This window comes from Erythrolamprus reginae, chromosome 1 (genome assembly GCF_031021105.1).
Source record: "Erythrolamprus reginae isolate rEryReg1 chromosome 1, rEryReg1.hap1, whole genome shotgun sequence".
Lineage (NCBI taxonomy): Eukaryota > Metazoa > Chordata > Lepidosauria > Squamata > Dipsadidae > Erythrolamprus > Erythrolamprus reginae.
This window is the reverse complement of record NC_091950.1, coordinates 138,129,818-138,145,735: the sequence shown is the minus strand read 5'-3', so window position 1 is coordinate 138,145,735 and position 15,918 is coordinate 138,129,818. Positions and strand designations below refer to the sequence as shown.

The window sequence follows — 15,918 nt, the reverse complement described above, 5'->3', positions numbered from 1 at the left end:
ATGTAGTAAGTATAGGAATACATATAAGTATTGCTTTCAATAAAAGAGAAACTGCACACTTAATGCAGGAAGAATTCTAGCATTTTCCAGCATTTGTTGGTTTTGTCTTGTTTTTATCTTTTAAATACTTTGTAAACCACTTAGAGACTCTGGAAAATGACTGGCAAATATATTTAAATATAATAAAAATAATAATACATTTTCTTTAATTTCACCAAGCAAAACAGATCTATGTTGTCAAACAAAGCCTAGCTTTGATCAGTACAACCCCAGTGGAAAGAGCTGGATATTCATTCCAAAATTTTTATTCATTTGGATTTGCATGAAAGATATGTTATGAGTACCAGTAATAATATTTAGTATAAACATGCAAATTCTGCTGACAAAATACAGTTTTTCGGGAAATATGTTACCGACTAAGGCTAGAAACATTTGAAACTAACTGAATAAATTCAAGATTTAAGATCAACTACATAGAGTTGGAAGCAGGCAGAGGTGGGCTGCTAAGGTGGAATGGTGACGTGTGCTCGCCCTATGGCTCTGAGTGGTAGTGGAGTCCAGCGCAATTCCACTACTGCAGCTGTTCAGGTAGCAGAATCACATGTGGAGACGCAGGTGCGCCTGTGTTTCAGTACGTTTTTTTGCTTAACTCAAGTACATTTGGGACCTTACAATATTTTTATGGAAAAACTAGTAGGACCTATCAACTCTCCTCCAACTTACAACAATTGCATATTGACATTGTTAACTGCCTTTACTTACAGCTTACTCGACTTGAAGCAGAGGATGAATCCTGAGCTGCTTGCTTCCTGGCAATTGTCCTGCTGAGGGATTTTCGAATTGTGCTTTTTCTTTTATTGCTGAGCGAGTATTTCTCCACCAGTGAGATCCTTGGAGTTTTGTGTGGTCTACTTAGATGACGGTGGCCTGACAAAGACCCTGTGGAGGCAGCAGAATTTTCTTTTCGGTCTTGGGAGAGTTCTCCTTCTAGATCCAAATTATTAACTAATTCTTGGGGTGGAATCTCTTCTCCAGATGTATGCTTCCCATTTAAAGGTTCTTTTAGAGTGGGTGTACTTGGTAATCTTGATTCATTCCCATGGTTTTCTGCCTTTATTGGATCTGGGATGTCTGAAACTACCATTGTAGGACTATCTGACATAATGGGAATCTCAGTGACCCTTGAACTATCAGCTAAATGATCATCTGAATGCATAATAAAAAGTTTAGGGATCCCATTCATGCCCTCATTCCTTTTTTCTTCTACTTCATTTTTAAAGCAGCCAGTAACAAGTGGTTCCCCTACTGGACCCATAGCTATCTTGTCAGACTGTACTTTTGAACTTCCTTTAGAAGAATTTGTCATAATATCTGGCAAAGATTTCGCATCTCCTACATTGAGGTTATTCAGTACTCTTCTTGGAGAAAGCTTCTGAAAGGATTCAGTCTTTACACTGCCATGTCCTTTAGATAATCTTAAAAAAGAAACAAATGATTAATTCAAAAATTAAAACAATTTCAATAAAATTGTTCTGGTAGAAACTAAAACAATTCTCTAGATTTCCTACATCACTTTAAATAAAATTCACAGACTGGCATATAATAAATCAAGCACTTTGCAGGGAAATTCAATGTATGGAAAAAGGAAACTTTCGTAGAGACATTTTAGGAGATGAAAATATAATTTATATTTGAAGCACTATATGCATTTTCGGTATCTCCAATTGTGAGACATCTGGGCCTAACAATAAGGTTATGCCAATATTTGTAAAGATTATCAAAACATTTAATGGAATCATATTAAAGGTTAAAGAACTAAAGGAAGAATCAATTTATTTGCTTTATAAATCAAAGAACATTATTTTCAGTAGACCAAGTTATTTATTTTAGAGGACCATGAACATCAACATTAACAATATTGAAGATCTTTTCATTGGTGACTACATCCACCATGCTAATTCTTTTAGGCAAAATGGAGATTTTAAAAACATTCCAGAGTTTTCTTTAGTCACCAATGAGTATTGGGTACTCCATCAACAGCTGTCTAATCATGTTGATTTCAACTAAGTCTATCAGTATACACAAATGCCTTTTAAATGCAATCAATATGGAAAAGGAGAATTAAAGAATGGAAAAATAAAAAAGGGGAGTGCATGTATATTATAGTAATACATAGGAAGATATTACTACCGCTGAGAAGAACAGGATCTTGGTGAAATCTGATAGCTGCATTAGTATATCAATATCTATTGCCAAACATCAAAAATAGTTATTTTTACATGAACAGATACATCACATGCAATTTATAGCACAAGAAAAACCAAGACAGCCTGAGACCTTTGGGTACAATTCCAAAATACAAAGCTTAAATATTGTTATCTATTTTTCTACCTTTTTCTAATTAGTTCTTTATTTTCATCCTTAAATAATGAAGAACGCTTCTTTTTCCGATACTTCTTCTGAGATGGTGTTTTGGGCATCAGTTCAGGTTCGGTACTAAAGTTGTTACTGGTCCAAAATAATAATAATAAAAAAAACTATTGATCTCAAGAATTGCAATTAACAGCAATACAGGAAAGTCTGTATCTTGCTTTCATGAGCCATGTTGAAATGTACTATATTTTTGACTTATTATGTGATCAACTTGTATTCCTTACATTGATAACAAAGGAATTATTAACTCAGGTTTAATAACTTTTTTGGAAGAGGATGGACAAAGGAATTTCAGTATTACTATTAAATTTATGTCACCTGACTCCCATTGACTTTAAGTGCCTAATCCACCTTAGCTAATTTATATGAAAATGTGGCAACCTTGTTTATTCCTTTCCCTAATAGTATTAAACTGACTAAAGACCTCACAGCTTATGGATTGTAATTTTAGTAGTACTGACCATGTGTAATTGATAGACTGGATTTTATCATGGATTTTATCTGTTATTTATCATTTTATCTTACAACTTTTGGTTGTGTATTTATTGAGTGTTTTTATTTTTTTTGGTCTATGAACATAATAAATTTGAATTAAATTGACTGGGTATAAGAAAGGCCTGCACTCCTTCCCCAAAATTGGGAAGCTATGTATTTTGCCTTCATTACAGAATACAGATAGCTTTCAATTTACAGCAGTTTGTTTAGTCACAATCCAAAGTTATAACGACCTATGCCCATTTTTTACACTATTGAGGCATCACCATGGTCATGTATCAAAAATTCAGACACTTGGCGTATTTCTGACAATTGCACTTCTTGGCTCATGTGATCACTTTTTCAGATTGTCTGAAAAATAAAGTCAATGGGGAAGCCAGAGTCACTTAATAGCCGTGCTACTAACTTAAAAACTGCAGTGATTTACTTAACAACTGTGGCAAGAAAGGTTGTAAAATGAGGCAAAACTTACTTAACAACTATCTCACATAACAACATGGCCACAACTCTAGTCATAAATCAAGGGGCTACCTGTAGTAGAAACGCTGATCTATGCTACAGTTTTTCAAACATTTTCAGGTCGCAGAACCTAGTGGTTAGAAATAAATACCCACATCACTGACAAAGAGACAAATTTCTAATGCAGGGGTGCCAAACTCCAGCCCGTGAGGTGCTCAGATCTGGCCCACAGGGATGCCCTGGCCCTATAAACAGCGAAGGGCAGGTCCGCGATACCTCTGCCAGTGAAAATGAAGGCACAGCCTTCCTGAGTTCCATTTTCGGCTGCATTGGCCTCCTGCAGCCCTCTGACAGCAAAAAAATAGTTCAAAGGGGCCTCACGTGGCCCTCACAAACTTCATTTTTGCTGGCAGAGCACTCAGGCTATCACAGGCACCCCTAAACACAAGTGACATTAAGATAGCCATGCCCACCGCCACCCCCAGTCAAACACAACCCTGGTACAGTTGTCAATGTAATTAAGTTTGATACTCCTGTGCTAATGATAGAAACATAGCTGGGTTCGAATAATTTATTACTTTAATATTTAGATTATTTTATTTATTTAAACATTATTATTATTATTATTATTATTATTATTATTATTATTATTTATTCTCAGAACTCCCAACTGTTTTCCTGGAATTCTAGGATTCTATAAGTCATTTTTAAAAGTCCCACCCTAGGCAATAAATTTTGCTGTGTAAATATGACCCCAAAATCAATTTACAACCCTTGAGAGTAGAACCTTAACCCTCTTTCCATTTTGCAAGATTCAAGATTCTATACCTATCAAATATCTTCAGGGCTTCTTCCTCGATTTCTCTCAACCACAAGCACTTATGTTCAGCATTGAACAGGAATTCTGAGAATTTTTGTTTGCAAACATCCAGAAGGTGAATGGGTTGTCTTGCTTCAGCCATGATGCTGCATAAACCAAAGGAAAGGGAGAACAGAATACAGCAGAATGTTAAAAGAAATATTTTGTTTCCAGAGGGGAAAGTCAGTTGCTCAGTTCCTCAGACACACTCTCAGATTTTTAGTGGAAAAAGTCAAACATGATTTTTTGTTTTCTGATCCCCCCCCCCCTATATTGATATCTACAGTCAAAGTAACAAAGTAAGTAATAACACTACAATTTTTTATAGGCGAGCACAAGTGAACAGTGTCACCATTTTAAGAAGCTCACAATCATACAGAAAAGAGAAGACTTAAATTCTAGTTAGTTGTTGGGGGGAGGGACATGTTCATTTCCCTGACAATTTCTACCTTATCTGAAAAACTAAAGAGAAAGAACCACAGAGGAACCAAATGCCAAGCTGAGTAAAAAGTAACTTATGCGTCCTACAAACTTTTTTAAAAAAACACTTTTTTCTCCTTCCACCTATAAATAAACATTTCCCGCTTTCTATTAATAACAATAAAAGCAGGCTCCAGATAACAATAAGAAGAAAAAAAGAATCAAATCCTTCGCAACAGACAGCACGTATTTGAACCAACATACCCCACTTGAACAACAGCCAGCACCTGAGCCAAACACACAAGTCGCCTCTCGCGAAACGTGGGCGGTGCGCTGGCTCGCTGAGCCGCTGGAAACCATCTCCGGCCGCTTCTCATCTCCGATGGTTTCCTTGATATATTTTTTCCCCGCTCTAAATTAAAGCGCCCCGCAAACTCCGCTCTGCAGCACGTTTGTTTGTTTATTTATCTATCTAATTTATAGTATTATAAATTTAAAGTAATTTATAGTTTAAACTCAATGATGGCTAGGAAAGGAAAAAGAGCCCCTGAATTAGTCCGGGCACGCTGCAATCGCAGAGGAGCAGATCGCAGGTTGATGTCAGGTGCCTTAGGAGCGGGGATTGGGGGGGGGGGGGGGGGGGGGGGGGGGGGGGGGGGGGGAGGGAGTCTCCAACCTTGACAATTTCAAGACTTGTGGACTTCAAGTCCCAGAATTCCTCAGCCGCAGTATGGCTGGCTGAGGAATTATGGGACTTGAAGTCCACAACTCTTAAAATTGCCAAGGTTGGAAACACCCCCCTCCCGCCGCCTTAGAGGGGCTTCGATGTCAGGTCGAAGCAAAGGCTCGGCCTTGTGGAAGAAAGGGAAAGTAATAATTTTAATAATAATAATTTATTAGATTTGTATGCCGCCCCTCTCCGCAGATGTTAATAAAACCTGCTCAGGAAGGAGTGGCAACAGGCGATCACGCTCTCTGCAACGTCTTTAGAAAGTCGCCTACTGATACCTTCGAGGCGTTGCGCTCCCTCGTCAGATAACAAAAGAAGGGGCGCTTCGCTTGTTTTTGTCGGATTCCTGTTTTGCTTCGCAGCCGCATCCCATCCCGTCTGAGAAAAGGAGGCGTTTGTGGCCTTTTCTCCCTGCGCACTTTCTCAATTAGGTGGGGAAACCGCGGTATTATCTTACCCTCCTTAAGTGGTTTCTCTTGGGCTGAACTAGGGGAGCAACGGCTTGAAAAGCGAGCTAGGGATGGAGGTGGTTTTTGTGGCGGCAGCAGTAGGAAGGTGGTCGTGGCTGATCTCTAAAAAGATAATGGGGACCTGGGTTAGTTGGAGCTTTGCAGAAAGTCCCAAGGAAAATTCCTGGGCTGTAGAATCGAATTAGATTTAGGTTTTTTAAAAATGTAGTAGAAAGCAGACTTCCCTATTGTTGCCAAAGGAGCCTCAAGAATAGATCCAGAGACTCAACAGAAGTCGAATTCAACTTGCAATACAGGTAGTCTTCACCTTGTGACCACAATAGAGCCCAAAATTTATGTTCCTAAGTGAGAGAGTTAAGTGAATTTTGCCCCAACTTACCGGTATGTCTTTTCTTAAATGACCTACTGCAGTTCTTGGTATTGCTAAGTGTTAAGTGAAGGGTTAACTATTTTTAAGTGAATCTGGCTTCCCCATTAACTTGGCTTGTCAGAAGGGTAGAAAAGATGATCACAAGCCAGTTTGCCGAGCAGCCTAATTTTGTTCAATTGACTATGGGGAATGCTGCCACTGTGGTAAGTATGAAATATTGTCATAAGTCACTTTTTTTCAATGCTGTTGTAACTTTGAATGGCACTAAACAAATGGTTGTTAAATAGAGGATTACCTGTAATTTTCCCTTATACCCAGAGCACTTGTGAGCCTTCCTCCAGTTAAGGATGAAGAGTCAAAAGCAAGGACATGACTGAAAAGGGGATCAAATCCCATGTGTAAAACACAAATATCTTGGAAAAACTGATGTGGCCAAAAGAGTCTGGTCGTAATCAGGGTTGAGGGAGCAAGAACTTTGCAGAGTAAGTCCAGCAGCACTACGTAAAAATACATTGGAAGTCATTTCCATTGTTCATGAGACTTACTTCAAAATGGTTATCTATTGAATAGTAAAATAACTATGGAGATTCTCAGTCATCCAAGTCATGGTTGTGCCAAAGGTGCTTTTTCAAGAGGCAACTGGATTTTCTGTTTTTCTTTGAAGATATTTCCCTTCTCATCCAAGCTTTTTCAGCTCTGGGTGAGTATTCCTTGCAGACATTAAACAGACATCATCAATCTCTGGTCTACAATAGTCCTTTCAGCAGTTCCAAGAAGGTTCCACACATTTGCACTACTCAGGTGATCCTGAAGATAAACCTCCAAAGGGCTTCAGTTACTCTCTAAAAGAATGCAAATGGCCACCTGTCTGCAAGGAATATAAATCCTTCCATTCCTCACCATCCAGTCAGAGCTGAAGAAGCTCCTTGAATGAGAAGGGAAATGTTTTCAAAGAAAAACAAAATCTAATTACCTCTTGAAAAAGCATCTCTGGGACTAATGGATAGTACTTCTTCCTTGAGTCATAGTGCAAAAGTTGAATTGTTTCTGCCTTTCCTTTTCCTGTTTCTTAGAAATGCCATTTTAAAACCAGCCTATTAAAAGATTTCATTTTTTATTTCCGCATTATCAGCTCCAACCACGTCACTCACGTTGTGTATATAACCAGAAATCTGACAACACACACTATTCTGAGTAACGCTTCTTTTTGTCCACGAAAAGCAGTTTGCCTTTTAATAAGATTTATTAGCCGGAAAAGATGCTACAAGAGTCTAGATTAAAAAAAATTCTACTGAAGACTAACAAATTAAATCTTGCCAAGAAAACTCTAGAAGGCAATCGGCAGAAATCAGTGTTGACTCGAAGCCACCGCACGGTTTTCCTGCAACGATTTCGTACTGCAATTAATGAGATTGCATCGGCTAATAGGCATTCCGCGCTTTCACCCCCTCTGCTTTCAGCAGGCGCCCTCGCGCGCAGTTCCTTTTCCTCCAGATGACATGCAAGCCCCGCCCCGGAACAGCGTGAATCTGCAGCTGGGGCGGTCTTCTTTCCCTTACTCGGCCAATAGCAATCCTCGCCTTTAAAAACTCCGCTTGTGATTGGACCTCTGCCGGTGTGACGCTCTTTGAAATTTGTAGCGGGCACTGTTTTGCCGATGTTCCTGTCCTGCCCATTGCTGGAAGAAAGAAAAGTTGGCGGTTCGCTCGGATCTGGGCCGGGTCCGCAGGAGACGAGCTGCCCCTCCGCGGCGAGTGAGCGAGCTTCAATGAAAGAAGGACGATCGGTGTCTGACTTTTTTGCTCGTTAGACGGTTTGGGCAGAGCGGTAGGTTTTACGGCCTTCAAGGTTTCATTTTGCTCTCGGTGAATTCAGCGGCGAGTAACGGTCAATGTGGAGTGCAGTTCCGGAACTTGCCCTCCCCGGCATGGTTTCGGTTAGGAATAATATTTGTAGTCCAATATCGTTAGGGGAGTTGAAAGGCGGGTTTGGAAAGGAGGCTGATATCTGAAGTCTGGATTTTCCCAGCGCGCTAAACTTGGTTGACGAAATAATCCGCTTTACATTTGGAATCCATGATGCGTTGAATTGCAAATTCGTAAAAGCCACGCCAACGGCTACTGGGATCCCATCCTAAATTGCAGATATACTGTATAAGATGACATTGAACCAAATTTGCACGTGCAAATAGCGCATCTCGATGTAACTTGATTGTTTTTGTGCAAATATTGTCTCGGTGCCTGTTATTCCACCCTAAATGTCTTTCCTTCCAAAATGGTCTGTAAGGTAGAAAAGAATATGAGGAAGCACCTGCTTCTGATGTGATTCGCCCTGAAAGATGTTTGGATTGGTTCCTTCTTAAGTTTTTGGCCAGGTTCTTTGACATCTTGCGGAACACCATATTATTATACAGTATTTTAAATTTTAGCTCCTAGTAATTAGGGTCAATAGTCATATTTTATGACTTAAAAGCTCAGCCAGTTAAGTCCTATTTTACTTGTATTATCAACTAAATAGTTGCTGAAATCTCAGATCTGTGTTTTAAACATTGTATTGCAAAAGCTGACTTGTACTGTTTTTGAAGACTTGTTTGGCCAGGCTTTTTACTTGACAACCTGTTCTTGTTTGAGCTGTTTGTAGTAAACTGCATTATTTGCTCTGGGATTTGGTTTATAGATCAGGAAACAAATTAATTTCTAGTATAGCAAATAAATGCTACATTGTATGAGCAAATTATTAATGTCTCTTAATATTGTCTTTAGTTATATTTGTGTCCTGTAAGCCAATTTTAGCAGCAAGATTAAAGAATGAGTTACAGCAGAGATTTTCAAGCTCTGCAGTTTGAATTGTATCTTTGGGGGTTACAATCAACTTACAAAAGTGATGGGGACACTTTTGGGGAGGGGGAGACCATCCATGTGCAGCAAGAAAGCTGTCAAAATATATTCTGGAAAGCGGGGGTTTTTTTGGCCAGCCATATGTCAATGAAAATAATAGTTTCATTTGTTGGGGAAACAGTCAATTTCTTTTAACGTTTTAAGAACTTGCAATTCAATGGCTGCCTTGTGATTCACTATATTATCGTTTATGGGGGGAAATGTATTTGGCACTCCTTGTTTTTGATGCTCATCATGCTTCTCAGAAGGAATTAACAGTCAGTACCAAGGTAGCAGTGTATATTTAAAATTGATGAATGTATTTGTAGACAGATATTGGTTTTAAGATTACTGCAGCTTGGATATTTCTGGGGGGAGATGATTAAGTATTTTAGAATTATTAGGGTTTATTTATTTTAAACATTTAAATGGCTGCTTAACTAAGACTGGAATTCCGGATAGTGAACACAAGGGGGAAAAATATACAGTAATTAAGCAAAAATAAAACAACCCTTTAAAGTTGCTGCACAATAACATGGCAATTAGAATTATAAGATTACAGTATATGGAATTTGAGAAAACGTTAGTTTTTGCAACTTTACATTGAAAAATGTAATTTACAGCATGTTAAAATAGTGATCTTACTTTTCTCTGACTTTATCCAACAATTGCTATTGTTGTGTTTTGCAGGCTAAAACATGGTGAATATACTGAATCTTAAGGTATTAGAAGATAAGACAAATAAAAAGATCACACAATTTATTCAGAATGTTGATAATAGAGATTTTTTATGGATGGATGAGGTCTTTGAAGAAGCTATCAAGGTGACTAAGAGGTAAGAACTAAAAAATTGGTAGAAATGGTACTAAAAAGGTGGGTTTTTTCCTACCTACCCATCCAAACAATAACTCTTCAATCTCAAATACTTTATAAACAATAGAAGAAAATCATTGAATACAAGAAATTATTTTATCTATATTCAATTTAAACATATATAAAAGTAAGTAGTTTTGGTACTGGCACTTTGCCCTAACCTCTAATTATTGTATTTAGTCATTTGCGTCTTCTAATTTTCAGAAAAGGTACTAACACACCAATTCAATTCAATTTATTAGATTTGTATGCCGCCCCTCTCCGTAGACTCGGGGCGGCTCACAACAATAATAACACAATATATAACAAATCTAATAATTAAAAGTCATTAAAAAACCCTTATTAAAAAGAAAACATACACACAAGCATACCATGGATAAACTGTATAGGCCCGGGGGAGATGTTTCAGTTCCCCCATGCCTGGCAGCAGAGGTGGATTTTAAGAAGTTTACAAAAGACGAGGGTGGGGGCAATTCTAATCTCTGGGTGGAGCTGGTTTCAGAGGGTCGGGGCCACCACAGAGAAGGCTCTTCCCCTGGGTCCTGCCAGACGACATTGTTTAGTCGATGGGACCCGGAGAAGGCCAACTCTGTGGGACCTAACTGGTCGCTGGGATTCGTGCGGCAGAAGGCGGTCTCGGAGATATTCTGGCCTGATGCCATGAAGGGCCAACACTTTGAATTGTGACAGGAAACTGATCGGCAACCAATGCAGACTGCAGAGTGTTGGTGTAACATGGGCATACCTAGGGAAGCCCATGATTGCTCTCCAAGCTGCATTTTGCACGATCTGAAGTTTCCGAACACTCTTCAAAGGTAGCCCCATGTAGAGAGTGTTACAGTAGTCGAACCTCGAGTTGATGAGGGCATGAGTGACTGTGAGCAGTGACTCCTGGTCCAAATAGGGCCGCAACTGGTGCACCAGGCGAACCTGGGCAAACGCCCCCCTCGCCACAGCTGAAAGATGGTTTTCTAATGTTAGCTGTGGATCAAGGAGGACGCCCAAGTTGTGAACCCTCTCTGAGGGGGTCAATAATCCCCCCCCCGGGTGATAGACGGACAGATGGGATTGTCCTTGGGAGGCCATTCCATCTTATCAGGGTTGAGTCTGAGTCTGTTGACACCCATCCAGACCTTAACAGCCTCCAGGCACTGGCATATCACTTCCACTGCTTCACCGGCCAGCAGCCTTCATGGAAACAAATCTCCAAAAAAAAAAGAGAAAATGATCAATCTTCCTGTACTGAATAAAACATCTGAACAATTAAATTAGTTATTAGTAAATATCCTAGGAAAAATTGACAGGACTTTTAATAAAGGCACCTCAAATATGGTTACATTGTTATTTCTTTTGTCAAATACTAGCTCTGATGGAGAACCAGAGCTGATGCCAAAAACCCCATCTCAGAAAAATCGTCGTAGAAAGAAAAGTGATCAACCTTCCACAAGAAGGTAGGATTTCTTTCATGTTTTCCCCCCAATGCTTTATTTTGTAGGAAATCCCATGTCATGACATTTTTTTCAGTTAAAAATTCTTAGAAACAATTCCATCATTTATCTGTCGCAGAATTGAATCATCAGATTCTCCCATCCAACGGATTGCTCCACGAATGGCATATGCTTTGAACTGACCATTCACTCTGCCTGTGGCTTTGTCAATTTCTGCAGCATTTATTTGGATAGAAGAATGGTCTTTAGTACTAATTTTCCAATTGCTATCAGAGCATTTATGAGGCACGTAGAGATCTACAAATTACCCAGCATCATTCTGCATTATGCTTCTTTTACTTGCCTCAAATCAGGTGCAACAGGGATTTCTTGTCACATGCTGTGAGCCCAGGCTGGAAACCCTTCTGTTTCATATTTGAATCTATATGAATGTTTGGGCTTGAAAAATTAGGATATCATGCAAAAGTTCATTTATTTCAATAATGTTACTTAAAAGGTGAAACCTAATATATGAGAGAGACTCATTACATGCAAGGCAAGATAGTCCAAGCCATAATTTGTCATAATTCTGAAACCAAGGACCCAGAGTATGGAAGAAGAATGGAGAGGCACATACTGCAAGATGCTTGAAGTCCAGTGTGAAGTTTCCACAGTCTGTGTTGATTAATCCCACCTCCCCATCTATCCAGCGCCCTCTTTTTCCATCTTTTCTTAATGATTTTATTGGCTGTGTTATTTATAATTGATGGTTTTAATGGTTTTTTAAATGTTTTTATGTTGTACCTCCTCCCCCAAAAAGCCCAATAACCCACCATTGGATACACGGTTGGTGGCAATCAGATTACATAATAAATAAATGTGAAAAATGTTAAGAGTATCTAGAGTGAACTGAATACCTTTATCATTTGGGAATGGTTTATAAACTATAAAGTACAAAACCATTTTGTAAGCTTATGGCTTACAAGACATAGGCACGGTACCTATCGTCATCTGTAAATAAGCATATTATGATCTCATAATTAATAGACTCAGTCCTTGCTTTTCAAATCCCTCTCCTGTCAGATACCATGATGAGCTGTCCAGATGGATGGTGGGAACAGGAGCAGAATCTTAGTGTACCTGTAGAAATCCCCATAGACAGAACAGTTATGGACAGTTCTGAATATTGAGCATAATGGTATTCTAGGTGAGATCATTGATCCACTGATTTGAAGTCTCCCTATTACTTGTAAGTTTTCAAAATTGGAATCTGCCTACGATAACTTCAGATTGACATGGGTTTCCCCCCGCCTTCATTTAATTCAGTTGTAACCAATTTTAAAGATGCTTAACTGATGTACTAAAAGATCTGCGGTGTGTTTTTGGTGGTATGAGCAAGAAGATCTTTGGAAGATGCAGCATTTTATTTCTTTATCCCTACCTGTCCTCCTTATAAATCATGCAGAGCATCCAATCCTATTTTTTTAAGTGGACATAGTGAAAAAAAATCAAGATACTTAAAATTATGGATTTTAGATTCATAATTCACTCATTTATCATATGAACAATAAGCCAAATAGATATAATGCTTGGGGATAAGAGGCAACTTGCCACAACCTCTTAGGACGGATTTAGTGAACTTGTGCAGGCTAGTTTAGAACTTTGGAATTTTGAGCCTGCTTGAGATGGATGGCCCAGGAACTCAGCTTGTGTTCTTGCATGTCTGAGGGTTTTTTTTGTTTATAAGAAGCTTGAAACTGCATTCCTACATTGGCACAAAAATATGTGCAGTCTCTTTGCAGTGTTGAAAAGAAAAAAGAGAAGATGGCCCAGCTATAAGCAACATACAAGTCTAATAAATATACAGTGGAACCTCAAGATACGAACTTAATTGGTTCCAGGGGGAGGTTCGTAAGACGAAAGGTTCGTAAGACGAAACATTGTTTCCCATAGGAAACAATGTAAAGTCAATTAATCCGTGCAACAAAAAAAAAACCCGGAAAAAACCGCTGCCGCCAGGCTGTCACCTTTTAAAACAGCCGGGCGGCTTCCCTCTCTCTCCTTCCTCCCTCCTCCTCTTCCTCCTCCTCCCGTATTCCGCCTCCCTCCCAGCCCGCTAGGCAAGCCAGTGGTCCCCGTCACGGAGCACAGCCATGTGGGCTCCGCTCTGTTCCCTGCCGGCCCGATTGAGGGGCCGACGGTCTCCGCCAGGGAGAGCTTCCTGGCTTTCGTTCTTGTTGGATTCGCGAGCTTTCATGCCCAGGAAGCTCTCCGAAGTGAGGAGAACCACCGCTGTCGCCGCTCGGCCGTGCCTCCTCGCCCGCCGCCCGCCCAGGATGCAGACCTGCTGCCTCGCCTGCCGCCGGCCCGATCCTGCGTCTCTTGCTTCTGAGCTGGCTCCATTCTGTTCCCTGCTGGCCCGATTGAGGGGCCGGCGGGAAGAAAGCGAATGCCTCTCTTCGTTGCGCTGCCTGGCTGGCAGCGGAAGATGTAACCAAGCCCACGGGGCCGGGCTCCGTGGCCGGCAGGGAACAGAACGGAGCCTTCCACGGCAGCTGCCTGCTGGGCTGGTAAGAGGGGGAGCCGAGCCCAGCCCCGTGGGCTCGGTTACATCTTCTGCTGCCAGCCAGGCCATGCTGGCGGAAGCGCAACAAAGAGGCATTCGCTTTCCTCCGGCACGCAGCCGTCTGACAGTGGGCTCCTTCCCGATCTCGGAGAGCTTCCTGGCTTTCGTCCTTGTTGCATTCGCGAGCTTTCATGCCGAGGAAGCTCTCCGAGATCGGGAAGCCGTCCACAATCAGTTGGCTGCGGGCGGGAGGAAAGCGAATGCCCCGGGGCTGGGCTCGGCTCCCCCCCTTACCAGCCCAGCAGGCAGCCGCCGCGGAAGGCTCCATTCTGTTCCCTGCCGGCCCGATTGAGGGGCCGGCGGGAGGAAAGCGAATGCCTCTCTTCGTTGCGCTGCCTGGCTGGCAGCGCAAGATGTAACCGAGCCCACGGGGCCGGGCTCCGGCTTCTGCGCCGCTCGTCCCACCCAACGCACGTATCCAGCAGAAGCGGCGGGATTCAAAAGTGCTGGGGTGGGGGGGCTGTCGGGACACACACACCCACCCCAGCACTTTGAATCCAGCAGCTTCTGCTGGATACGGGCGATGGGTGGGACGAGCTGCCACAGCCACCGGCTTCCGCGCCGCTCGTCCCACCCATCGCACGTATCCAGCAGAAGCGGCGGGATTCAAAAGACCTTTTAAAACAGCCGCGCCGCTTCCCAGCTGTCTCCTGAAGCCGAACGTGGAAGTTCGGCTTTGCCGTTCGGCTTCAGGAGACAGATGGGAAGCGGCGCGGCTCTTTTAAAAGGTCGCAGCCGGCCTGGGGGGCTTGCCAGCACCCCCCCGAACCGAACCCGGGGTTCAGCAAAATTTTGCCTCTTCTTACAAACTTTGTTCGAGTTACGAACCGGCGTTCGGGAGGCTTCTGGGAAGCCCCGACGCCCGGCTGTCACCTTTTAAAACAGCCGCGCGGCTTCCCAGCAGTCTCCGAACGCCGGTTCGTAACTCAAACAAAGTTCGTAAGAAGAGGCAAAATTTTGCTGAACCCCGGGTTCGTATCACGAGTTGTTTGTAAGACGAGGGGTTCGTATCTTGAGGTACCACTGTATAGCATAACTTATGTGTTTTTACTACTGTCCTGTTTCAATTATATTGAACTATTTCTTGACTATCAATGGAGCTGGTCATACATTGAAACATGCAAAATAAGATGATAATTGATAATTGCATTCATCTCTTTTTAATAATAGCATATCAAATACCATGACCCTGATGAAAAGAATTGCTGTATGTAGAATAATAACTTATTATAGATTATTTTTAGATTTAAAAATTTGTAGGAGTAATGTGAACTGATTCTAAGGAATTCAGTAGTCACAGAGGGGTTTTAAAAATATTTCATTTGCTGCTGCACTTAACTCACAAAAATCAAACAGTTTCCTTTATGCAACAGATTTTAAAAGTAGTGTGCTTTTGACAAATAGACATTTCAAAATGATGCTTGGAATTATGATTAAAAGTTGCTGCCTAACTTTCATAGGAATATAGTAAGAGTCCAACACCCCCGCTTTTCTCTCTCTCTGCCAGACTCTACATATATTTTTTAAACATACTATTTGGTTCATAAGTATAAAATGGATTTTTAGAGATACCAGATATGTCCTGCAGAAATATGGATCACCACTTAGATGGAAACAAAGAGATTCAGAAAATGCTTAGCAGTCATCTGGGGGTTTGCAATTCTGATAATTTGATTGTATCTTTGGATATATTGTTATAGACTTCAGAGTCTATGTGTATGGAGATTCTCAGTCATCCAGGTCATGGTTGTCCCAAAGATGCTTTTTCAAGAGGCAACTGGAACTGGACTTTCTGATGTTTCTTTGAAGATGTTTTACTTCTCATCCAAGAAGCTTCTTCAACTCTGAGTCAGTGATGGTTTAACATTAGGTAGGACTGG

General features: G+C 41.1%; 3 protein-coding genes and 1 pseudogene across 9 annotated transcripts in view; 1 reads left to right on the top strand and 3 right to left on the bottom strand.

Moving 5' to 3' along the window:
• Positions 1–5,968, bottom strand: part of LOC139175382 (inner centromere protein-like) — a 36,280-nt gene extending 30,312 nt beyond the window's left edge. Inside the window, exons 1-4 of one of the 4 annotated variants that reach the window (XM_070766499.1) lie at positions 5,854–5,968; positions 4,216–4,353; positions 2,392–2,508; positions 763–1,475 (exon numbers count right to left, since the gene is read on the bottom strand). In XM_070766499.1, the coding sequence (XP_070622600.1) occupies positions 763–1,475; positions 2,392–2,508; positions 4,216–4,349 (964 nt within the window). In that variant the 5' untranslated portion in view covers positions 4,350–4,353; positions 5,854–5,968. Of the gene's footprint in view, positions 1–762; positions 1,476–2,391; positions 2,509–4,215; positions 4,354–4,695; positions 4,716–4,930; positions 5,136–5,674; positions 5,834–5,853 lie in introns of those variants that run through there. The other 3 variants (XM_070766482.1, XM_070766473.1, XM_070766490.1) reach the window with 3 other exon arrangements.
• Positions 1–15,918, bottom strand: part of LOC139175661 (veficolin-1-like) — a 940,898-nt gene that overhangs the window by 761,650 nt on the left and 163,330 nt on the right. The window lies entirely within an intron of this gene.
• INCENP (inner centromere protein) overlaps positions 5,483–15,918 on the top strand; it is a 33,203-nt gene continuing 22,767 nt past the window's right edge. Inside the window, exons 1-3 of one of the 4 annotated variants that reach the window (XM_070766519.1) lie at positions 5,483–5,827; positions 9,803–9,947; positions 11,350–11,436. In XM_070766519.1, coding sequence (XP_070622620.1) covers positions 9,811–9,947; positions 11,350–11,436 — 224 coding nt within the window. In that variant the 5' untranslated portion in view covers positions 5,483–5,827; positions 9,803–9,810. Of the gene's footprint in view, positions 5,828–6,579; positions 6,719–7,696; positions 8,064–8,094; positions 8,173–9,802; positions 9,948–11,349; positions 11,437–15,918 lie in introns of those variants that run through there. The other 3 variants (XM_070766536.1, XM_070766509.1, XM_070766528.1) reach the window with 3 other exon arrangements.
• Positions 11,462–11,758, bottom strand: LOC139175425 (small ribosomal subunit protein eS21 pseudogene; annotated as a pseudogene).